Source organism: Neofelis nebulosa, chromosome 17 (genome assembly GCF_028018385.1).
Source record: "Neofelis nebulosa isolate mNeoNeb1 chromosome 17, mNeoNeb1.pri, whole genome shotgun sequence".
NCBI lineage: Eukaryota > Metazoa > Chordata > Mammalia > Carnivora > Felidae > Neofelis > Neofelis nebulosa.
Window position 1 is genome coordinate 18,047,652 of NC_080798.1, and position 22,876 is coordinate 18,070,527.

At 54.8% G+C, this 22,876-nt stretch overlaps 2 protein-coding genes across 6 annotated transcripts; both read right to left on the reverse strand.

Annotated features, from left to right (window-relative positions):
- Positions 1 to 2,938: 2,938 nt before the first annotated feature.
- On the reverse strand, positions 2,939 to 12,614 carry APLP1 (amyloid beta precursor like protein 1). 3 transcript variants are annotated; one of them, XM_058706799.1, is made up of 17 exons: positions 12,348 to 12,613; positions 11,314 to 11,457; positions 10,438 to 10,570; positions 10,115 to 10,227; positions 9,750 to 9,883; positions 9,456 to 9,640; positions 8,869 to 8,999; positions 8,419 to 8,493; positions 7,396 to 7,554; positions 7,190 to 7,318; positions 5,694 to 5,793; positions 4,619 to 4,726; positions 4,334 to 4,357; positions 4,074 to 4,144; positions 3,779 to 3,841; positions 3,504 to 3,647; positions 2,939 to 3,385 (listed from the first exon to the last, which is right to left on the reverse strand). In XM_058706799.1, exons 1-17 carry the CDS (start codon positions 12,492 to 12,494, stop codon positions 3,287 to 3,289), a joined length of 1,959 nt encoding a protein of 652 aa, XP_058562782.1. In that variant the 5' UTR covers positions 12,495 to 12,613; the 3' UTR covers positions 2,939 to 3,286. The 3 variants fall into 3 exon arrangements, with proteins under 3 accessions (XP_058562782.1, XP_058562781.1, XP_058562783.1); XM_058706798.1 differs by having other exon boundaries at positions 4,334 to 4,360; XM_058706800.1 differs by lacking the exon at positions 3,779 to 3,841 and having other exon boundaries at positions 4,334 to 4,360; positions 12,348 to 12,614.
- Positions 12,615 to 14,147: 1,533 nt separating this feature from the next.
- On the reverse strand, positions 14,148 to 21,875 carry KIRREL2 (kirre like nephrin family adhesion molecule 2). Of its 3 annotated transcripts, XM_058706797.1 has the most exons (16): positions 21,376 to 21,538; positions 21,031 to 21,180; positions 20,339 to 20,488; positions 20,019 to 20,179; positions 19,475 to 19,625; positions 18,859 to 18,964; positions 18,596 to 18,744; positions 18,194 to 18,321; positions 17,970 to 18,102; positions 17,563 to 17,663; positions 17,179 to 17,398; positions 16,582 to 16,686; positions 16,187 to 16,290; positions 15,774 to 15,839; positions 14,574 to 14,612; positions 14,148 to 14,304 (listed from the first exon to the last, which is right to left on the reverse strand). In XM_058706797.1, the coding sequence occupies exons 1-16, from the start codon at positions 21,425 to 21,427 to the stop codon at positions 14,233 to 14,235; spliced, it is 1,887 nt and encodes a 628-aa protein (XP_058562780.1). In that variant the 5' UTR covers positions 21,428 to 21,538; the 3' UTR covers positions 14,148 to 14,232. The 3 variants fall into 3 exon arrangements, with proteins under 3 accessions (XP_058562780.1, XP_058562779.1, XP_058562778.1); XM_058706796.1 differs by having other exon boundaries at positions 14,148 to 14,612; positions 21,376 to 21,875; XM_058706795.1 differs by lacking the exon at positions 16,582 to 16,686 and having other exon boundaries at positions 14,148 to 14,612.
- Between the last annotated feature and the right edge of the window lie 1,001 nt (positions 21,876 to 22,876).

Sequence of the window (22,876 nt, forward strand, 5' to 3'; positions counted from 1 at the left end):
TCTCTTTGTCCATGTGGTCTCCCCAGGAAGGTGGGCGGATCTCTTCACACGGCGGTTCCAAGAGAACAAGCCCTTGCTTGCATCGTGCTTGCTGACATCACCTTGGTCAAAGTCATTCACGTGGCCAAGCCCAGAGTCTGGGGAGGGGACACCACACGAGGGCTTGAACACTGGGAGGTGGAGTTTCAGAGGCCACATCACCTCCCTGTACCAGCATGCGTTGCTTTCCTGTGTATGCACGTAGTGGCAGCTGACCCATGAAGAATTCATGGGAATGTTATGTCATAGATTCGAACAATTTAACTGGAGTTAATCTTACAGTCATAGCGTGGCTTATTTTAACTTATGTATTTTGGGGTGCCTGGGTGGCTCGGGTAAGCGTCTGACTCTTGCTTTCAGCTCAGGTCGTAATCTCATGGTTTGTGAGTTCGAACCCCACATTGGGCTCCATGCTGACAGTGTGGAATCTGCTTGGGATTCTCTCTCCCTCTATCTCTGCCCCTCCCCTGCTCTCTCTCTCCCTCTCTGTCTCTCTCTTAAAAATTAAAAAAAAACCCACAAAACTTTACAAAAATTTTCTGCATTTTTTTCCCTTGTGGTACCTAAAGACAATTCTTACCATTGATGGCATCTTAGATTCTATTGACATATAAGATGCATACCCCAGGGCACTGGAGTGGCTCAGTTAAGGTCTGACTTCAGGTCATGATATCAAGGTTCGTGAGTTTGAGACCCACCTTACCTCTCTGCTCTCAGTGCAGAGCCCGCTTCAAATCTTCTGTTCCCCTCCCTCTCTGCCCCTCCTCAACTCGTTCTTTCTCTCAAAAATATTTTTTAAAAATCTAAAAAGAAGATGTATATCCCAACATGTATCAACACACACATGCACATGCACACACACACACACACACACATACACACATTAACATAAAATTATGTCTCTAAGAAACTGTATTATTAAAAGAAAAATTAACATTGTTTTCAATGAGAAAAGAGGGCAGCGTCAAACAAACAATAGCAAAGTTATTCTTCCTGCTGGAATTTCAATAAGTGTTTTAAAATTACCCTAAGTATTGCCATTAATATGTAAACATTAAGGAATCATACACTGAGCGTAGTGAGCAAAATGGCCTTTCATTTCCTGTTCCATCTGCTTGGAGCTCCTTACCCATTGTTAGCCTGTTGATCACACTTGTCTGTGAAAACACACAAAAGCAACTTTTTCCCCTACCTGTGGTGCTAGTTATAGGTTTCTGCTAGGGTTGTCTCAGTACAACTGAAGCTAAAACCGAAATCAGAATGACGTTGCAAACTGGGTTCTCTAATGAAGCTGTGCATTGTATCCAACTTGCATCATGTAGGCATCTACCTCACAATGTCTACTAGGTCTGTATTTAATATACATGACCTGTATTTGCATGCATATATTGTAAGAGACATTGTGAGCTCAAAGGCCCTCGGGAAAATTAGAAACAGATGCTCCCAGGCGCCTGGGTGGCTTCGTCGGTTAAGTGACCAACATGATCTCACGGTTGGTGGGTTCGAGACCCTTGTTGGGCTCTGCACTGGCAGTGTGGAGCCTGCTTAGGATTCTCTCCTTCTCTCTCTCTCCCCCTCTCTCTGCCCCTTCCTGACTCATGCTTTCTCTCTCTCTCTCTCTCAAAATAAACGTTAAAAAGAAAGAAAGAAAGAAAGAAAGAAAGAAAGAAAGAAAGAAAGAAAGAAAGAAAGAAAGAAAAAGAAAGAAAGAAAGAAAGAAAGAAAGAAAGAAAGAAAGAAAGAAAGAAAGAAATAGATGCTCCCTCCCTAGGCCATATGTCAGAAAATTGTGTGCTGCCATTAGAACATGGCATATTATTGCCACCTGCTGGGAAGTTGTGGTAAAAATGCAAATCCATAGTGAATGGTATGACTTGGAGTTTTGCAGTGTACAATTTGAACAGCCTCAAGTTACCAGACAGCTGGTTAGCAAAATGGCCAAGAGTATGGGTGCTGGGGTGAGGTTGCCTGGGTTGAATCTCTAGCTCTGACCATTCCTATATAGTGACCGTGGGCATGTGATATGACTTCTTATATCCATTTCTTAATCTATAAATGGGAATGAATAATCATAATACCTCCTTTATGGGATCGAAGTAATGATTAAGTGTGTCAGTGTATGTAAAAAGCTCTCAGAGCAGGGGTGCCTGGCTGGCTCAGTTGGTAGAGCACACGATTCTTTAGCTCAGAGTAGTTGGCTCAAACCACACATTGGGCATGGGGCCTACTTAAAAAAAAAAAAAAAGCTCTTGGAGCCGTACTCAGCACAGAGGGAGTGCCATATGAGTATTTGCTGCCACACCGTTTTAAAATTTATTTAACAAATACTTGTGAAGTGGTTGTGAAATGGCAGGCACATTTCTAAGTCTCCACAAATATCAACCCTTTTAATCCCCGTTAACAACCCTTTTGGGATAGGTAACAGCATATGTAGAGGGTTAACTCCAATGTCACAAAATGGGGCACATGAGGGTTTAAATTCCAATAGGTGCTTGCAGACATCACATACCCCTCCCTAGGACATAACTGGATTTCCACATATCAGGGGGATTCCTATTGCCTCCCAAAGAAGTGATGAAGGCTTGTGAATGGGAAGAGAGTTTCAAGATCCTCATTCTCTCCTTAGGCTCGAAGGTTGGGGGTGGAGGCTGTGTGTGACTGAGAGTGAGGGTGAACAGAAGGCAGGAGAAACTGCTAGAAACAGCTTTCTCGGAGTCTACCCTGGGGTTCAGCAAATACAGGTCTAGACGTAACACACCGTTTGGCACCACGGAAAGCTTCTGAGCGGGCAGAGGGAGGCTTCCAAGTCTTTGGGCCCCGCCCTTCCTAAAGGCCCCGCCCAGAGTCCAGAGCTATGATTACACACTGATTCCCCCCCAAGAGACGCAGGATGGCCTGGTGGGGAAAAGGATTTTATTGGGACGTTAGTGGGGATCACATGGGAGGGTGAATTCTAGGGAACAACAGACACTGGGACCAAGCTGGTGGTCACCTTAAGGAACAATAAATTAACTTACAAAATAAATTAAAGTGAGGAGGTCCCAAGCAGGGAGGCAGCTGGGAATACCTGGGGATTTCTTGGGGATGGAATTTGGAATTGGAAAGGGGAAATAAGAATTTCCAGTCCCCTCACAAAGAGTGTAAAATGAACAATTTTGAGACCCCTCCCCCAGGCTGGGAGTTGGGGTTCTGGGGCTCCAGGAAGAGGGAAGCTCTGGGCTCAGCCAAAGGGGTGAAGAGGGCTGGTTCAGGGTCGTTCCTCCAGGAAGCGGTAGGTGGGGTTCTCATAGCCATGACGCTGCAGTTCACGCAGCTGCTGCTCCTCCAGGGTCAGCATAGGGTCCACCTGCATTTGGGGCGGGGAGGAACAGAGGGGCATAGAGACCTGACCGCAGATCTCACAGCGCCCCTGTGCCCAGGCTCTGGAACTCCTTCCCCATATACCATGTCTTTGTGCCTCTCACCTCCACCACTCCATGGCTGATAGCCCCATAGGGCTTCTTCCTGCGCAAGAGCAGGAGGGAGAGGACGATCAGGGAGCCTCCACCTGCTCCCATGATCAGCAGACCGGACACGGCCTCTCGGGACACACCTGTCCCAGCTGGTGCCTGCATGGAGAGGACATGGGGCAGGGGCCATCTGTGAGGCTCACCAGGGCCCTGTGTGGCTTTGGGAGTCACAGCCTAGCCACTGCCTTCTGACCTCTCCCCCTAGGTACCCAGAATAGTCCTCCTCTTACCAGCTCATCTCTCTGAATCTCCGCTGAGTGGAAAGGAAAACCCCTTGGAACAGATACATTCACCTGGGGGAGCAGGAGGTGTCAGGGACTCAGGAGTCTGGGCACCACCTCCTCCTCCCCTGGGCCCCAGTAGGGCATCCCCAGCCTTCTTCTTCCTTAGGACCCCAAAGTCCTTGTCCTCAATCCCTTATTCCCTCAGGCCAAAGGATCCAACCCCCTAACACCCTCCTCCTTCAGACCGAGGAGTCCAGGACCCCTCTCCCAGCCACCCTCAACATCCACAGGTCTCACTTACCTTTCGCTCGTACTGCTCCAGGGGGGACATCTTCTCTTTCCCAGAGGATGCAGCGTCTTGTTCTGTGGACCCTAACCCCCAAGTCCTATCTCATTACTGAGAGTGGAGAATGGTGCTACCCCTGCCTGGGGAGGCGGTCAGAAGGGCCACCAGACTTTACCCCAGCAGGTCGGGAGTTCCCAATGTATGGACCCTCTTCCATTCGGGGCTCAGGGACTAGTGGGATTTGGTGGCTGGGGTCTATTCTGGGAGATACTCACCTTTCGGAAGGGCCATGGGGGTGTCTGCTGGCAGCCAGAAGAAGCAAGACGGGTGGAACAGTGAAGAAAGGAGGGCATCATGGAGGAAAAGGGTGGAGACACACCCTCCCAGCCAAGGCAGGAGGATCAAGGATCCTACAGAGGCTTCCACAACCTCAGACAGCCGTTCCTATCCTCTCCCATTCACTGTGGTGGCTAAGATACCCCCAGAATTTAAGGGATCAGGATTGAGGTTGGGTGCCTGTCCCCCAAAGTCTAGGGTTATCTACATTTGGGTGAACTCACCATCCTTGGAATCCAGAGGCTGCAGCCCACCCTTGTCCTCACTGCTGCCCCCTGGGGCGGGGGCTTCCAATTCATTGGGACCCAGGTGCTCAGAGTGGAGAAGTTCCTCTGAGGGGAACATGCAGAAAGGGGGTCGACATCACGACCCCCATAGGGATGCCACAAAACAAAACCAGGTGAATAAATGGCACCCTAATACTAGAGTGATTAGGGGTAGCTGTAAGTACGATCTGGGGAAATTGGGGAGCTAGATGAAGGCACCCCTGGCAGGGAGGATGGAGGTTGAAGTTTCAAGAGAATGGCCTCTTTTTAAAAAATGTTTATTTATTCATTTTGAGAGAGAGAGAGAAAGAGCATGAGTGGGGGAGGCATAGAGAGAGAGAGAAGGGAGTGAGAATCCCAGCAGGCTCCACACTGTCAGTGCAGGGCCTGATGCAGGGCTTGATCCCAGGAACTGTGAGATCGTGACCTGAGCTGAAATCAAGGTCAGACACTTAACTGACTGAGTCACCCAGGCACCCCAAGATTGGCCTCTTTAAAGAGCAGGGATAGGTGTGGGACATCCAGTAGGAAGTCACAATAGATCTGGGGGCTTTGGGAGATCACACTTTTTGGTGCTCACGCTCTCATGTAGGCCTCCTCCCTTTGAATCTGGGCTGAGTTTGTCACTTGCTTTAATCAACAGAAGGTGGGCCCCTGCCTTAAGAAGACTTGGCAGCTTTCACTTTCATGCTTTGGGGAGCGTGAACCACTGTGTAGGAAGTCCAGGTATCCTGCTGAGAGACCATGCAGAGGGGCTCCATGGATAAGAGACCCTGAGCTGACATGGAGAGGAAGAGAGGCCTGTTGGTGCCAGAGTCCCATCCCTTAACTGATCTGCTAGCCAAGGGTAGCCACACACCGACCAGATGGCAGAATCAGGAGCAAAGAAAATAGTTGTCTTTAAAGCCACTATGTTCTGGAGTTTGTTACATAGGAATAAATAACTGAAACGGTGGAGGGGGGAAGAAAAGTTTGGGGGTCAATATCTGCCTTCACAGATCAGGAATGGGAACCAGGGGTCACAGGCACTCACGGATCTGGGGCCGCAACTCCTGAGCCAGGCGGGGGTTCTGGTCCAGCAACCCCAGGCTCTGATTCATCCTTTCCTCAATTACTTGAAGGTGGGTCTGCACCTGTGGGGAGGTGAGGATGAACGATGAACTGGCAGTTCTCTAGCCTACTGCCTAGGGATGGGGAAACTGAGGCAGAGTGCAGAAGGAAGGTCAATAGGGTCCAAGGAAAAATAGCATACACAATGGACAGGAAGTAGGGCACAAGAGCCAGTAATTGGGCCAGAGGAGGAAGGAAACTGGAGGCGAAGCAGAATAAAAAGAAAAGGAAAAGGCGTATAGGAGACAGGAAGTGAAAGGCTTGGAAAAGGAAGTAAGGCAAAAAGAAAAGGAGTAGTCACTAGGAAAAATGCACAAGAGACAATGTACGTATAAGATACCAGGGATATGGCATAGAAGATAGGAAGTGGAGGAAGTGGGTAGGAGGAGCAGAAAGTAGGGTCTGAGGAATAGAAAGTAAGGTTTCAGGGATTATAAAGAAGGAAATGGGATTAGAGAGTCATATACAAATGATGTCTTTCTTTTCTTCTTTTTGTTTAAATTTTTAAAATTTTTTTATGTTTATATTTTGAGAGAGAGACAGAGACAGAGCACAAGTTGGGGGAGGGCAGAGAGAGAGGGAAACACAGAATCTGAAGCAGGCTCCAGGCTCTGAGCTGTCAGCACAGAGTCCAACATGGGGCTCAAATTCACGAGCTGTGAGATCATGACCTGAGCCGAAGTCACTCAGCTGACTGAGCACCCAAGGCGCCCCCTGTTTAATGTTTTTTATTTATTTATTTTTGAGAGACCATAAGCAGGGGAGGGGCAGAGAGAGAGAGAGAAAGAGAGAGACAGAGAGAGAGAGAGAGAGAGAGAGAGAGAGAGAGAATCTGAAGAAGGCTCCAGGCTCTGAGCTGTCAGCACAGAGCCTGACGCAGGGCTCGAACACACAAACCGTGAGATCATGATCTGAGCTGAAGTCGGATGCTTAACCAACTGAGCCACCCAGGAGCCCCAGAAATGATGTCTTTCAAGGGCAAGACATGGAGTTCAAGAGCACAGAATGGAGTATTCATGGACAGGAAGAGAACATCGAAGAACTAGGAATTGGGATCTGAGGGCACAGGATAGGGGTTGCATGGAAAATAAGTAGTGTTTGGGAGGAAGGAGAGTTGAGGGACAGGAACAGGGTTCAAGGCATTGGAGGAAAATTCTGGGAAAGGAAGTAGGAATCAAAGGGACAAGAAGGGGGTCAAAGGCAAGGAGCTAGGGTGGGGGTAAAGGGCAACATTCCAGGGTCAGGAAGTAGGGATCCAAGGGGCTGGAAAGGGTCCCAAGACTGGGGAGAGGCACTGGGGCAAGCTCGCCAGGGATAGGTAGAGGTCCAAGGGACAGAAAGAGGGTCTGAGGGGTGGGGCCCTGGAGACTGGGGTCTGAGGGACAACAGGGTATTTGGGAGGCAGGAGCATCTGAGCACCTGGAAGCGCATCTGCTGGGCCTTCTCAGGATCCACGGCAGCCACGTGCTGGTAGTGCCTCAGCGTGTGCCTTCGTTCCTTCTGCTCTGCACGCAGGTAACGCCGCAGGGCCAGCAGGACGCGCTCTGCCTGTGGAAGGGACAAAGGCTGCCTAGGCCTGCCCCAGACCTTTTCACCCACCGCCCCTGCCCCCACGGCTCCCACACCTGAGGCGGATCTCCCTGCAGTGCTGCCAGGAAACCTTCCAAGGCTGCCCGGCGCTGGTCGTTGATAAGGGCGATGACTCGGGTGGCATGGGTCTCCACCAGGCGCTGTCGCTCACCAGACACCTGCTCCTCCAGGGTCTGCAGAATAGACTGGAAGTGCTGGCAAGGGGGTGAGCACAGGGCCAGGAGAGGTGAAGATAGGTGAAAGTCCAGGTCAACACTCTGGAAAGGCAGTCTGTAGGGCCATGTGGCGGAGGGTGGTGCCGTGGGTCTAGGCACGAGTAGAATTGACTCTAGGGTGGGACCAGATCACAGGATGTGGACTGGAAGGAGTGGGGATACAGGGCCAGGCAGAGTGCAGGCAGGACCAGGCCAATTGGGAGCTGATCTGAGGATGTAAACTCTACCGGGTGGGAACAATCTAGGAACTGAGGCAGCTCATGTTCTGGTGAAATATTTTCCAAGTATTATAGGAAAGGTAAGGCTGTAGGCCTGGGTGGGGCCAACTGGAGATGGCTGTGCCTAAATAGGACCTAGAGGGGTGGAGCAAAGATCAGGAATGGGGCTAACCTAAGGGGAGGGGGTGGGGCCTCTAGAGGTGATCAGTGAGTCATGAGGCTGGGCCTACTGAGGAGGGACTGAGAGTGAAAGTGAGATTAGAGGGGTGGGACCAGAGTCAGGGGATGGGCCTAATAGGAATGTGAATGAATCAAGGATGCTGAGAAGGACCAGGATGCATCTTGCTGGGACTCAGTTTGGGAGATGACCACAGAGCCTGCCCTGAGAGGTAAGGATCAAGTGAGGATCAAGGCAAAACAAGGCCAGTCTGAAGAGGAGAGAAATGCCAGGTCAGACATAGGCCAAGAGGAGTGGAGCCAAATGGAGGGAGGGGGCCAGGAGAGACCAATATAAGTAGGAAGGGGTGGGACAGGATGAGCCAAGACCAGGCCTGGACCCAACTGAGACGAGGTGTGTCCTAGGTATCGGACAGGCAAAAGTAGGACCCGCCAGAGGGTGTCCTACCTCGTTCAGGGCCTGTCTGTCAGCTTTCGGCAGGTTCTTGGACTGGTTGTCTGCCATGGCCCATTCACGCATCACCTAGAGGCAAGAGGAACTTCAGGATCCTCGAATCTACCCTGCTCCACCCAGTGAGTCCCCCAATCCCTCTTCAAGACTTTGGAGGCTCCAGATCCTATAAGTCCTACTTGCTCTTGAGTTCACAAGAGGTAAGGCTCTGAAGGAATGTAAGTGGAAGAATGCAGTTCACCAGAGTTTCCATAGAATCTGCTGGCATCTCAGTGGGATTCTAGGTGGGTCAGGGATCCCTGGTCATCCCAGAGGTGATGTTGAGGATTAGGGGTTGGATGGGGGCTTGGGGAGTCTTTGGAGGTAGTCTCAATGTGCCTCTGAGGAAATTCCTGGTATTCAGGGAGTTCCGTGTTGTGGGAAATCCTGAGGCCCCAGTATCATCACCTCATTAATCTGGCGCATCCTACGTTCCTCCAGGTCCATCTTGGCTCTCAGGAATCCCTCATGCTCGCTGATTTCTCCAGGCATGCCAAAGTACACGTCCACACCATCTGTGGGCCTTGCGGTGGTGGTCACTGCAAGGCCAGGAACCGGGGAACCAGTCTGAAGCCCATCTTCAGGTTACCCTCCCCTCTTGGAGAACTACATTTCCTAGAGCACACTGGAGACCACCATGTGTCTACTTAACCATAGGTGGTGCAGGGCATCATGAGAGATATAGTTCTGAACTGGGCATGTTCTTGCAAAGCCTAGAAATCTACACCATCCTTCAAGCTTCCCCAAAATAATCCTTAGGAACTACCAGATGGCTCCTCCACTTTCAGGTACCCCCAAGCCACCCTCACCCTTTGCATTCTGCACAGGACAGCCCTTCCACCTCTTCTTTACCCAGTGTTACTCCCATCCCTTCCATTCCCCCCAGTTGAGTCTCTCCCCAACAGGTCCCTCCCAAAGATGCCTCTATACCAAGGCTCCCTCAAATCATCCTCCCTCCAGGATAGAGGGAACTAAGAGTTCAGAGACAGTCTCACCTTTGCTGAACCCTGCAGGGCTATGGGAGCTTGAGGGTGGGACTCTTTCCTCCTCTTCTTCCTCTTCAGCCCGTGGGGGCTCCACGAAGTAATCGTCTACTGGCTGTAGGAAGGATTCCTCTTCTTCCTCGTCCTCACCCCCCTCTACTCTGCCCCCTAGGGGCCAGGACCGGGTGGAGGGGTCACTGAGGGAACAGAAGACTTGAGGCAGTGAGAATGCGACCCAGGCCCCCAGGCTTCCATTTCCTGCTTCAGGAGCCTTGGGATGGGCGTGGAGGGTTCCTTCCCACTCACCCAACTGCTGTCCCAGATGGATCAGGGGTGACTGGAGGGGGGCAGCACACATACTCCACACCTCGGAACCGATCCGTGCCACAGGGCAAAAGCATGCCCGAGCCATGCAGGATGAGGCCCTGGGAACGGCAGGCCTGCGGGAAGAGTAGGCCCAGATGCCAGGATTGTGGGCTAGGAGAGGGTAGAGAGGGAGCCTGGATGCCTGGGTCTTGGGGGCTGATGGGACTGGGGGCCTGGATTCCTGATTCTGTCCCAGTGGGAAGAGGGGGCTGAGGCCCAGAGTCAGGTTTGGGGAGGGGGGGTGGGTTGTTAGGGGACTGGATTCCTGGGTTGGGGAGTGAGAATGGATGGGCCAGGGTCCTGACCTCCTGTGCCTCCTGATGCCTCCGAGTTGAACTCTCACACTGGTCCATGCGCTCCTGATGCAAGAACCGGCAGCCTTCAGGCACCAGCAGGGCCTCGCTCACAAATTCACCTGCTGGAGAGTGGGGGCACCAGAGTGAGACCCTCCCACAGACACTAGCTCTACCCTCTTCAGAATCCAGACATTTTATCATCAGAGGTTTCTCTGCCCCACTCTGGACCCAGGCATGCATCCAGCTTCCTAATATGAGCCTGAGACCAGGGCTCAGAATCTCACCCCAGGGAAACCCCCACTTCTGTTCCCTGCCCCCAGCCTGGGACTCACGCAGGCATTGGAAAGGCACAACCTGGTGGTGGGGGTGAGCACAGCGGCCACCTCGAGAGCCCCCACACCAGCGCTCCATGGGGATGGCCTGTGTCGCCTGTTCCACACGTGCAATCTGCAGCTCCGGATACATCTGGGGGCAGCGGGTGAGAGTGATCAGCCCACAGCCTCGCCCCCTGCCAGCTGTGCTTCTCCACTGGCCATGTCCCTTTACAAGGCTCTAGTGATCTCCCTAGGTTCTGCTTCTCCGTAGACTCGGTAGCTAAGCCAGCCAGCTCCTTGGCCACGCCCCCAGTAGCTCTCCCTCAGAAGCCCCGCCATCTGCCCAGAAACTCAATCCCCGTAAACCTGCCTCTCTTCTGGTCACCTCTGTCCCCTCCTCCAATAGGTTCCGCCCTCCTTTTAAGCCTCACCGTTTTCTCTGTTTGGCCTCTCAGTAAGCATCCCTTCTCTTTGTATTAGAACTGGCTTTTCATAGCTACACCTCCCAGCTTTCCACTCTCGCATTGGACTCCACTCTCTTGCAGGTCCAAAAGGTCTAAGGCCCCGCCTCTCCTTTGACCACGCCCACCTGTGCCCCTACTCCTTAAGGTACCTACCACAGATTGCTCAACTGTCTCTTCACTGGATACAGTTCTTAGCTGACCCTCTTTGCACAGTTCTCCTTTCCTGCCCTAGTTTCTCAAAAACAGGTCCTGCCCTCTCCTAAATGCGCCTCTTTCTCAGCCACGCCCCCTAGCTTCCCCTGACTACTTAGATCTCTCATTCTCCCTGGACCATGCCTTTTGCACGACTAGCTTCTTTCTTTTGGGCTATCCGGACAGTCTCGGAACCGTTTTCCTGCGGACCACGCCCCTCCCAGCAGGTCCCGCCCACCTGTCTGCAGTATTCCAGCACCCGTTGCGGGTCGCGGAGACAGCGTCGTGAGCGCTGTTGGTCTGGTTCCCAGCGGCCGGTGCGCAGGTCCCGGTGAAGAGTTAGGTGTCCACATAGTCCAGCCACCTGGGCCGACCCTGGAGCCTGAGGGTCGGGTCAGAGGGGTCAGAGAGGGCCCAGGGACGCTGGCACGTGTGTCCCCCAGACCTTTGCTCCTTAGGACCCGGAGGTTCAGAACCCCAGCAGCAGCCCCTCCACCAAGTACCGCGCACCCGCCTCCTAAGAGGTACTGTTCCCCGGGAAACAGCTCCCACTGGGCGGGGGCGCCGCAGCTCTCCCGTTGCTATGGCGACCCAGGTCCCCGAGAGGCTCGCGGCCTTGTTGCCGCGGAGACAGGCTCCGCCCCCACCCCGGCGCAGCCGCACTGGAGCCCGAAGGGGTTAAAACTGAATCGCGGGGGAGGAGGCCAGAACCCAGGCGTTCTGGCCCCTCCTCCCACCATCCCTAGCTCAGGGTCCTATTCTCCGGTGCAAAGACGACAAGGCCTGGCTTCAGGGCCCTGCAGGCCTGGACACCAGGTCCTTTGAGGGCTGGAAAGCTACATCCTGGGTCGGGGGTCGGTGTCTGAAGACCTAGACTCCTCGGTTCTGGGAGGCTGAGGGGGCCCTCAAATATGTCCAGAGGATGCAAGAGGCCAAGATTCTTGGATCCAGGTGTCTTACTGTCTGGTGGGTCCTGTCTGGTTGGGGCTGACTCACCTAGGTCCAGAGGGTCTGAGGGGGCTGGGCTTTTGGGACCACGGCTCTGGAAAAGCCAGTTCCTAAGCTAGCGGCGGGAGGCAGCTGGGAGGACAGAAGAGGGGGGAACCGGGACCTGAACCCCTGGGTTCATGAATGCCTAGTGCCGTTAGGGACGTATGGGGGCCTACCACTTGGCCGGAAAGACTGCGCTTTCTGCCCTGGACGCGTCCGCGTCCGGGCCCAAGGCCCGGTCCCGCCCCTTCCCCCATCCCCCAGGACCCGGCCGGGCCTCACCTCGGCCGCGCCGGGGCTCCCACCGGCCAGGCTCCCGACGGCGAGCTGCGCGCGCAGAAGCAGCAGCAATAGTGGCAGCAACAGCGGCAGCGGCGGCGGGCCCGGGTGGCGGCCCAGACCGCGAGCGGCAGGGCTAGTGGGCCCCATGTCCCGGCCCTCGCGCCCTCACGTCCCCTGCACTCCGGCCCGGCCCGGCCCCAGCGGTGACAGGAGCTCCCAGCGCCACCGCCGCCGCCGCCGCCTCCTCCCGCCGCCCCCGGGCTGCGCCGGCGCCGCCAGCCCCGCCCCACGCCGGCCCCGCCTTCCTAGCCAGGACAATAGCGTGGCAGCTCTGCGCAGACTGGAGCAGCTAGGGAACCCCGGGTGGGAGCCAGCGCCAGGCCCCCGCCTCCTAGAGATTCCAGGAGTCCCACCCCATGCAAGGGCCTAGCCGGCAGTCTGGGTCATAGGCTCCGCCGTTTTGAGCCCTTTCTCAGGACCCTCACCCCCAGCTTTCTCTTCCCTCGGACCCAGACACTCAAAATCAGCCTCTTTCTCTTCCAGGCATGCCGACATTGAAGACCTCCACCGTCCCCCGATAGATTTGTCTCTTGAGGTCCCAGGAATACAGGCTCTGAAATTTCCCTAATCAAGGATGCAGCAGTTGAGATCCAGTCCCCTTCTTCCTCAGATCCAGGAATCTGGACTGCAGGCCCTTTCTTTTTCAGGACCAGAGAACAAGCCCCCACCCTTTCTCCCTAGGACCTGGGGTCTTGGCTTTCTGCTCTGCTTTCCAAGGATCCCAGGTGTCTGGACCTTTAATTCCTAGCTCAAGGATGCATAAAACCAAAGCCCATAGGTGCTTTCTTTAAGGATGACCTGAGTCAGGTACCCAGCACCTCAGGACAAGGGCCTCAACCCTATCCTTGCTTTAAGGACCATGACATTTCTATTTTCTCACCCCTAGCCTCTCCCACCCTGCCCTCTTCAGGGCTCACTGCTTTGTCTCCTTAAACAACTGTAGAATTCTGTTTTCCGCAAGCCAACTGGGGCAGCACTATCATGTATGTGCATCTGTGCATGCGTGTTTGTGTAGATGTATGTTAAAAGAGCCTGGAGTGCTAAATGGGTAGCAAAAGGCTGGGAGGTGGCTCAAGGTTTTGTTCCTACAGCCACTTCATCGCCTAGGGTAGAGAATAGGGTAGAGGAAGGGTCTTAGGGCTGATTTAATGGACCCCTTCCTTGATGGAGGGTAATAATGCCAGGAGGATCTCCAAGACGCATTCACTCATTGACTTTTTTTTTTTTATTATTAAACATAAATATTCTCATTCCAAGATTCCACCCCACCCACCCCACACTACTCTCCTCTCCCCATGATGGTTCTCACCCTATCCTCATTCCTTGGATTCAGTTCATCCAGGGCCCTTAAGGAGGTTGAAAGGAATCGAGATGGTGGCCATGTGGGGTTCCCAGAGAGTAATTAGCCATCTTGGCTGCACTTGAATTGGCCAAGCAAAGGGTCCCTCAGGGAGAACCAGGACAGGGCCTGGTCTGGCCTCCATCTTAACCTACGTTGCCTTTTTCTCAGTATAGGTGGTCATCTTGAAATCTCTTCTTTCCACACCTGGAAGCAATTTCCATCCCTGCCTTCCATCCCATCACCCCCTGTCCCCGTCCGTCTACAAAGAGCCCATCTGCCATCTTGAATCTCTTTTACACAGGGGAATAGTCGGTCATAGTGGCCATCTTGCTCCCACTTGGGGACCTCAGTCCCCTTTGACTGAGCTGACTGTACACCAGTAATCCAGACAACAGTAATGATCTTTCTCTCCCATCAGTGTTCAATTTTGGAGGAGTTAAGGTCACCATCTTGTTCTGGTTCCTCAGAAATCAGGACGATCCATTACGGCAAGTTGAAGATCCCATGACTCTTCACTTGGAGAGGTGTCACACATGAGTTTGGAGACGTGGGTGGCTGGGTGTGGGGAAGGCAGCGTATGGGAAGGGTGGAGTCCTGGGGGTCAGATCTGGGGGTCCAACGGATGTAGGTTTGATGTAGCTGGTAAAAGCTCGAGGATGGGGTGTGGTGAGATAACCTGCCCGAGCTCTATACAGTCTGCAGGGTGGGACCATGCCTAGGTGTGGGTTGAAGTCATAGAAGGTAGGGGTCCCTGGAGGTCCAAGGGGGGACGGGGGCGGCAAGAAGAGGCCGCCTCCAGGGCCTTCACCAAGGCTCAGGCTCACACTGACTCCTCGGACCTTGTAGTAACCATTGGTTGGGTCCTGAGGGACAAATGGGATTTGTTAATGTATGTGAGGATATAAGATGGGGTGAGGGTCACTAATGGAGAGGCACACTTAGAGCCAGACTAGAGAGAGACAAAAAGACAGAAGCAAGAGCAAACAGAGACCCAGAGTCAGAGAGATAGACGTACAGACTGATAGGAAGACAAATCGGGACAGGAAAACAGAGACAAGAGATAAAAGGACAGACGGAAATGGGCAGAGAAAGGCAGCAACAGAGGAGTATAGGCTTGCTGAGGGCTGGTGGTTTGGGAGGAGATGCAGTGGGAACAGAGGGGTTGAGACCAAGACATTCATTCATTCATCTGCCCACCGGCCCCGAGGCTTTGATTCTGTGTCATGTCTTACGCTGCTGCTGGACATGTCTATCAAGGGGAGAGACTGGGCCCTGCCTACATGGAGATCCCAAGCCAAAGAGGAAATGGCAAATCACCAGAGTCCAGGGGGGTCAGGGTAGTGATGAGGGAAATACAGGCAGAGTGAGAAGGCTTGATGGGGAAGCACAAACAGGATTTCAGGGCTGGGATGGGAATCCAGGAAAGAGTGGTCCTAGTTGTGGCAGGTGGAACACAGACAGAATGATCAGGGCTGTGAGTAGGGAAGCATGGACTTTCTAGAACAAGAAATGTGTGAGCTGAGACCAGAGGAATGAAGGGCAGAATTAGGTAGTATGGGAAGGAAAGTGGTGTTTCAGGCCAATAGAATAGCATGTGCTAGGTACAGAGGGGACAGAGAAGGGCTCTGGGCTAGGGACTGAGGTCAGTGGAGGCCAAGAGAGGGGACTTCAAAGGAAGGGCCGGTCTGGGGAGAAGTGAGGCCAGTGCGGGAGCTGGTAGGTAGGAAGGGGCCTGGCAGAGGCATCCAGGAGACCTGAGGCAGGACTGTGATGGGAAAGCACAGGCAGAGTGAGCCCTGATGTGGGGCTCCGAGAGGGAGGCCAAGGCTGGGACACATTTGTGGGCATTATCAGCAGCTGTGCAAACAGGACCTGGAGGTGGGTGAAGTGGCCCAGGAGGCAGGAGGAAAGTGTGGAGGGGGCTGGATCCTAGCTCTGGGGGCAAGAGAGTGAAAAAGGAGGGGACCAAGCAGGGAGAGAGCTGGAGACTCAGTGAAAGGAAACCATCCCTTCCCAACACTTACCTTGGTCTCCAGAGCCCCTTCCTCATCCAGAACCAGGTCACTGTGATCCGTGTGCACGATGGGGCCCTGGGATAGGGTGCTTAGTGAGAGGGGGCACTCAGAGGATCCTCCTGGTCCAGTGCCAGACCCTAACAACCCTCAGTTGGACAGTGGAGGCCAGGCAGGAGGGACCAAGAGCACCTGGAGCTGGGGTCTAGACTCAAGACAACAAAGGGCCCTGGGGACGTATTTGGTCTAGGGGATAACTGGGTCAGGAGCATATTTGGACTTGGGGGACATGTTAGCCCGGGATTACTTATTAGGATGTGGACCGCCTTTGAGTTTGGGGGCTCAGTGGGGACTGGGAGAACAGTTGGGACTGGGTTACTAGTTGTTCTAGAGGCTGAGTCTTGTCCGGGGACCCTGCATCCTACCCGGTCCTCGCCACTGCCGGTCTCCTCCTCTTCAGGGCCTCTTGAACTGGAGCCATCACTGCTGCCTGGGATTCGTACCAGGTTCTTTTGCTTGGAGAAAGAGGCTGAGGCCAGGGACAGTGGGAGGCAGAGATAAGTGATGGGGCAGGGTCATGGTTTGCAGAGACCAATGAACAGGAAGAGAGAGGGCTGGGTTGGGTCAGGAGGCTGGGAACCAATGAGAACCTGCAAGGGGGAGGAGTGTGACCCTGAGGAGAAGGACTTAGGGCTTGAGGGAGGAACCAGGGTCTGAAGGTGAGTCTGAGGCCAGAGAGGTGAGACTGGGGCGGGTCTCAGCCAGGTCAGTGCGGGGAGGGGGCTGGGGGATGGTGCTGAGGTGGGGCTCAGTCACTGACCCTTGCCATGGCGCCAGCAGCAGAGGGCCACCCCAATGATGACCATAAGAAGAGTCACGGCTGCAGCAGCCACTGCAGCCACAATCCGCACTGTGGGCAGCAAGTCTACAGGAAGGAGAGGGGATGTTCTGAGGAGGGTAAGCATGAGACCCAGGAAGAACTGGGGAACAGGGACTCAGGACTTGCTTGCGCTGGCGTCTCTGGATTCAAAAAGTCCCCAAGTTTGGGGATACCCAAGTTTGTAGGTCCCTTAGCTTGAGGCCCCTTAGGCTTACAGGCTCATGAATTTGAGGTTCCACAAGTTTAAACTCCCTGGCTCTAGGGAGTCCTAGAGTTTGAAGGGTTTTTAACTTTACCATTCCCCATATTTGGAACTTCCTTTCTTTGGGGCACCTAAGTGTGAGGGGGGGTCTCTCAGTTTAGAATTCCGTATTTGAAGGAATTTACTGTTTTGAGGGTCTCAGGGTTCAAGGGACTCATAGTTTTGAAGCTTTCAAGATTTGAGGGTGTCTGCATTTGGAGGTCTTTGATTTAGAGACTGTGGCGTGTGGGGGTTTGGGATCCTCAGATTTGGAGGCTTCAGGCCCAGGATCTCACCTCTACGCCCCAGGCTGACCTGGGCACCTCCCTCGCCCAACCGGTTCCTGGCACTGCAGTTGAAACCCCTGCTGAAGTCCGATTCCTGGGTCCCCGAAATGTGTAGCACAGAGATCAGGGCTGGGCCCTGGCCCCCGCGGCCCTCCGGGGCTGGGAATGTCTCCACCAGGAACCGACCCTGAGACCCCGCCGCCAGAAAGCCCTCATCCCAAGACCAGACCTGGGGGCACACACAAAAAGGAGGTCATTAAGAAGACTGGAGAAGGAAGGAAGGGCAGGCAAGGTGTCGAAAAGTTAGAGGTGGTCATAGCAGTTTTGGGGGTCTGGCTTGGGAGGACAGGGATAACAACTGGGCTGGTCATGAGAGCGGGGACATTCCCTTACCACAGCATCTGGGGCCGGAGATGCAAAGACTAGACATTGCAGGCGGGCGGGGCCCCTCAGGAAGGCGGGCGCAGAATGCAGGGCGGTCACAATTGGGGGAGCTGTTTTGGAGATTGTGGACCAGTCATATAGAGGCCCTGCCCTCAGAAACGTCAGTTCTCAATAAGGCGGGGCCAGGTCTCGGCACACTTCACTAAAGCCAATCAACCAGGCCACGCCCCTCAACAAACCCCGAATCCCTCAGAGGCTCGCCTTCGCGTGGTCTGGCTCCCAGCCCCAGGCCCCGCCGTCCAAAAAGCTCTCCCTCTCAAGGGCACGCCCACCCCCGTTTATGGCTGGCCCCCTCTGCCCACTCTGTGTCCCGTCCCAGGCTCTGCCAGGTCTTCTAGGAAGCGCCACTTTCTCACCGTTCACAGTCAACCTAGCCTCCGCAGCGCCGCCCCCCAGGCCAGAGAGCCCCGGCTCAGCTCTGCACACGTAGTCGCCTGCATCCTCGGGCCCCACCGACGGAAGACGCAGCGTGGGCCCAGAGCCCAGCACCTGGGAGAGGGTAGGGGCATCAGGGGCAGGACCTTGAGAGGAAGTTCTGTCCACCGCCAGCCACGGCCACAGGCTTTAGATCGGGTCTCACCTGCGCGTCCCCGCTGCGGGTCCAAGTTACCCGTGGGAGCGGGTTCCCGCGCCAGGCACAGCTGAAGGAAGCGTCTCCCCCTACGTCTACAGACATGGGCTCCGGCCTTGCCTGCAGAATCGGCCCGACTGGAGGAGAGGAGAGGAGAGGAGAGGAGAGGAGAGGAGAGGAGAGGAGAGGAGAGGAGAGGAGGTGTCACATGGTCGGGGAAGGATGCAACTTCAGACCCAGGATCGGCTACTCAGAAACGACATCTTCCCGCCCCTGCTCCCCGTGGCGTTGACCCAGCACAGCCAATCCCTGCCTACATCCTCTTCCGTCCCACCTTCTCCCGCAGCCAGTCGCAGCCACGCCCCCCAACTGCCCCACTTTGGCCACACCCAGGGCCCCTCCCCCGCTCACACTGCACGTCCAGCGCTGTGCTGCGGTTGGCGCTACCCACTGCGTTGCTGACCTCGCAGGACACTGGCTCAATCAGGAATGAGGCGTCTGCCACAACCTCCAACATTGGTCCGCGGGCCCCGAGCACGGGGGAACCTCCCTTTGCCCACCTGAAGAGGCAGTGAGGCTGCTCATGTTGTCCCTTGCTCCCCTGGCACTCCCGCGCACGTCCCAACCCTAGTCCTCCCTAAACCCTGCTCTGGGCTGAGGAGAGGCGACCTCACCTATAGCCTGTGACAGGAGGTTGGGCTGTTGCTTGGCACAGGAAAGTGACCTTCTCTCCCTCCAGCACACTCTGTGGTTCTGCAGACAGAGTCACCACTGGGGGATCTGTGGAGGTAGGTCAATGGTTAGCGGTGGGCAAGGACCTGGAACACCTCCATGGAGCATCTGAGTCCAGTGCCCAGCCTCTCCACCCCAGGAGTCTGGGTCCCCACTCTCCTCTTCCTTTTTTTTTTTTTAATGTTTATTTTTGACAGAGAGAGAGAGAGAGAGATCGCGCGCGCGAGCATGAGAGGGGGAGGGGCAGAGAGAGAGGGAGACACAGAATTTGAATCAGGCTCCAGGCTCCGAGCTGTCAGCACAGAGCCCGACGTGGGGCTCGAACTCACAGACCATGAGATCATGACCTGAGCCGAAGTTGGAATTTCAACTGACTGAGCCACCCAGGCGCCCCTCTCCTCTTCCTTTTGAGCTAAGAAGTCCAAGACTCCAGTTCCCAATTTCCCCAGGGTCCCAGGTCCACAGCCTCCTCTTTCCTCAAACCTTGGAGTCCAGACCTCAGGCCTCTCTTTTCCCAAGGGCCTGCAGCCTGGAGGGTCAATTTTTAACTGCACTCACACTGCAGGCTTAGTGTGATAGCTGTATCCTTCCCTGAGGGCAGGGCCTGGCTCCGGGCCCGGCAGACCAAGGTGGCTCCGTCATCAGCACTGGAAGGAGTCAAGGATAAGATGCTCTCCACCGACCTAGTGGTTCCTTCCTTCAGCAGGGTCTGGAGGTTATGAATAATAATAATGATTTCATCTTCTTGCTATATTGTGTTTACTATGTATCAGGCACTTCAAAGTACTTTATTTAATCCTCACAATTACCCTATGAAGTGAATATTATTGTCCCTATTGTACAGATAAGGAAACTTGAGGGACAGAGAGGTTAAGTTACCTGAACTCAAGATCAATCAACTAGCAAGTGATTTGATCAACTAGCAAGGATTTGAACCCGAGATGTCTGGCTCTGGAATCCTTACCCTTAATCACATACTAAGGGTCCTAACCCTTGAACTTCCTTCCTCCCATGCCCTTTTCTCCTCTGGATAAGCCTGTGGTCTGAGCAGACCCCAGATTTCCCTGAATGGGCAAGAGCTGCACAGGGATTTCGACCTGACCTGGTGGAAGGTGGTCCCATCCAGACGGATCCCATCTCGGAACCACAGCAGCTCAGGGATGGGGCGGGCATCCCCACGGCTCCGACAGGTCAGATTTGCAGGAACTCCAGCAACCAGAGACACAAAGGGGCCTCCCAGTACCTGGGGGGCTTCTGGGGGTACTGTGGGGTGGATTGGAGTCAGAGCTAGACCCTGGGCCCAGAGACCCCAATCTTCCCAGCTCTAACTAACCACCCCTCTGGGCTCCTCGGACTCTGACACTCAGCTAAGCACTGGCTGTCCCCCTGGGCTTCCCAGGTACAAGTGGATTGAGTCCTCACCCAGCACATGCAGTTGGGCTGGCCGAGAGCGGAGGCCTGCTTGTGTAGCCTGACATTCATATGATGCTTGATCCTCTAGCTCCACGGGCCTAATGTAAAGGTCGTGCTGGCCACTGGCTGCGTTCCCTGATATCCAGTACCGGGACCACCCTGAAGTTAAGGAAGAGGCAGTCACACCATGATTCTGAGTTCCTGGCCTCAGTCTCCTTTCCCAGGCACCCCACACCAGAAAGACACCAAAAAGTGGGTGCTGAGCCAGAGAGACTAACCCTCTCGCATCCAGAGTCATGGCAAACTTGGGGGTGAAAACGTCGGAAAAAAGAAAACAATTGCCATAAAAATCAGATTAGTACTACGTCTGGGGTGAGGAGAGGGCTATGGTAGGAGAGGGAATAAGAAAGGCTTCTGAGGAGCTGACAAGGGTTATGAGTAGTAGTTACAGGAGTGTCTACTTTATTTGGCAAATCTTCCTTTTGTGTTTTATATGCCTTCCTACATTTATGTAGTATTTTATAATACAAACAAAAATCTTCTACCCCCTAAAGAAGCTAAAACTTCAGTTCTCCCAGATGTTTATCTGAGCCCATCAATTTCCTAAATTTGAAAACATTAAAATAGAGACTTCAGATACTGCGCAAGCTCAGCACCCCCACCTGGGGCCAACCCCTCCTGAGTAGAGAGAACAGTCTCACCTGGTAGGTCCCTTTCACCCCCTAGAGCCAGCCCGTCCTTGGTCCACTGAACCAGCCCCCAGTATTCGCCCAGGGCACAGGGCAGCCGGGCCTCAGCCCCCAGCAATGCTACCAGGTCATCCGGTTGTTGCAGGAAATGGGGCGACGGGCCTAGGAGAATTGGGGGAAGGGAGTAAGGTTGAGTTTAGCAACGATCTTAGCTCCCTCATTCGGGACCCAGGAGTCTAGGCTCCCGAAGTTCTCATCCGGCAGATCTAGGAGTCTGAACCCCCAGTTCCATCCACCCCAGTAAAGAGGCAGCTGGCAAACAATCCTCCCCCCAAATTCATCCGTCCCTAGAGGTACCTGCATGCCCTCTGAGGCAGAAGAGGAGAACGAGGAGGGCGGAGACCAGCATCCCCGTCGTGTGTCCCCCAAGATTCCGCAGACTTACTGCACGGGCTTTCCTGCTAACTTCTTCCTCAATAGCACACCTCTCACGACCCTGGTGGGAGCTCCCTTCGCGCCCGACTCTTCGCCCCAGGCTAGAGGCCACCCCGTTTCTGGCCTGGAGTTCCCCCAGTCTGCCCAGCTGCAGGCTCCAACACTCTGAAACACAGGCGGGTTCCGCGCCCTTGTCTCTGAGAGACCGGGGAGGGCCCGATCCCACTCGCCCCGCCCCCTTGGAGACCCGCCCTTTCCCATTGAGGAACTCGCGCGGCAGAGACTTGGATGAATGGGGGCAACCAGGGCGGGGTTTCCCCGCGGGCGGGCGCCCCAGCCAAATTGGAGTCTGGGAGCCAGAACACCTGGGTCGAAGAAGGGCGTCCCGGCTGAGTTGGACACCTGCACCCAGCCAGGCTTGTGGGGGACATGGCGGGGGGAGAGAGTGGAAGAAACTTGCTCAGCCCAGGTCCTCGGAGGGACGGCGCTGAGTGGAAACGAAGCTATAAACGGGAGCCTCTGGGGCCTCGCTAGTTTCCGCGCCCTGGGGAGGCGGGGCCCGGGCCCCCCCTGGGCCTGAGGGTCAGGAAGAGGACACCGGGGTGCCTGGGGCAACCGGGACCCCCGAGAAGAGGAGGGGGTCCAGCTCTTCTCGCTTCAAAACCCCTCTTAAAAAGGGGTTGAACCCCTTTTGCTGCAACCCATAGCACGTCCAAGGATCCAGGAATCCAGGCCCCCAGCATCCCCCCCCTTCCCGAGACCCCGCAGTCCCGGCTCAGCCCCTCGTCCCCGCTGTGGTTGCTGGGCGACGGCTGGGAGGCGGCGGTGCCCGAGCTGGGGCAGGCGGGGAGGCTGGGAACCGCGCAGCTTGCCCTGACGGCCGCCTGCCGCCCAGCTGGGGCGTTCCCACGCTTCTGGCCGGCCCGTGCGCTGCGCAGCTGGCCCGGCAGGTGGGCGGGACCCCGAGCCAATCGAGTGCGACCTGGAGGGGGCTGGGACCCTGGGTCTGACATTCCTGAGCCTGTAGTGACTGGGGGCCCACACTCAGGTTCTCTCTTGTTCCTGAGCTCAGATTCTGACGTCCTCACATGGCAGGCGTTTGGACTCTAGGATTCTAAGACTGGGCGAATCTGTTGACTGACAAGTTAATGGCCTGAACTGCCAGTTTCTGAGGAGCTGGGGACTCAGCTAGGTCCCCTGCCTGCAGCATGGTGCAGTTGGGAGAGGATGATAGGGGGTCAGAAAATCTGGTCTTAAGTCTTAGAGTCAGTGGATTAACCACCAATCTCTCCCACCCCCACACAGGCCCAGGAGGATTTGAAAATCACAGACGGTGAACATCTGCCCTAAGTCCTGTGTGTGCGTTGAGGGGGGAGGGTTGGAGGCCTCAACTCCTAAGACCTTGGGGAGAAGCTTCAGGACT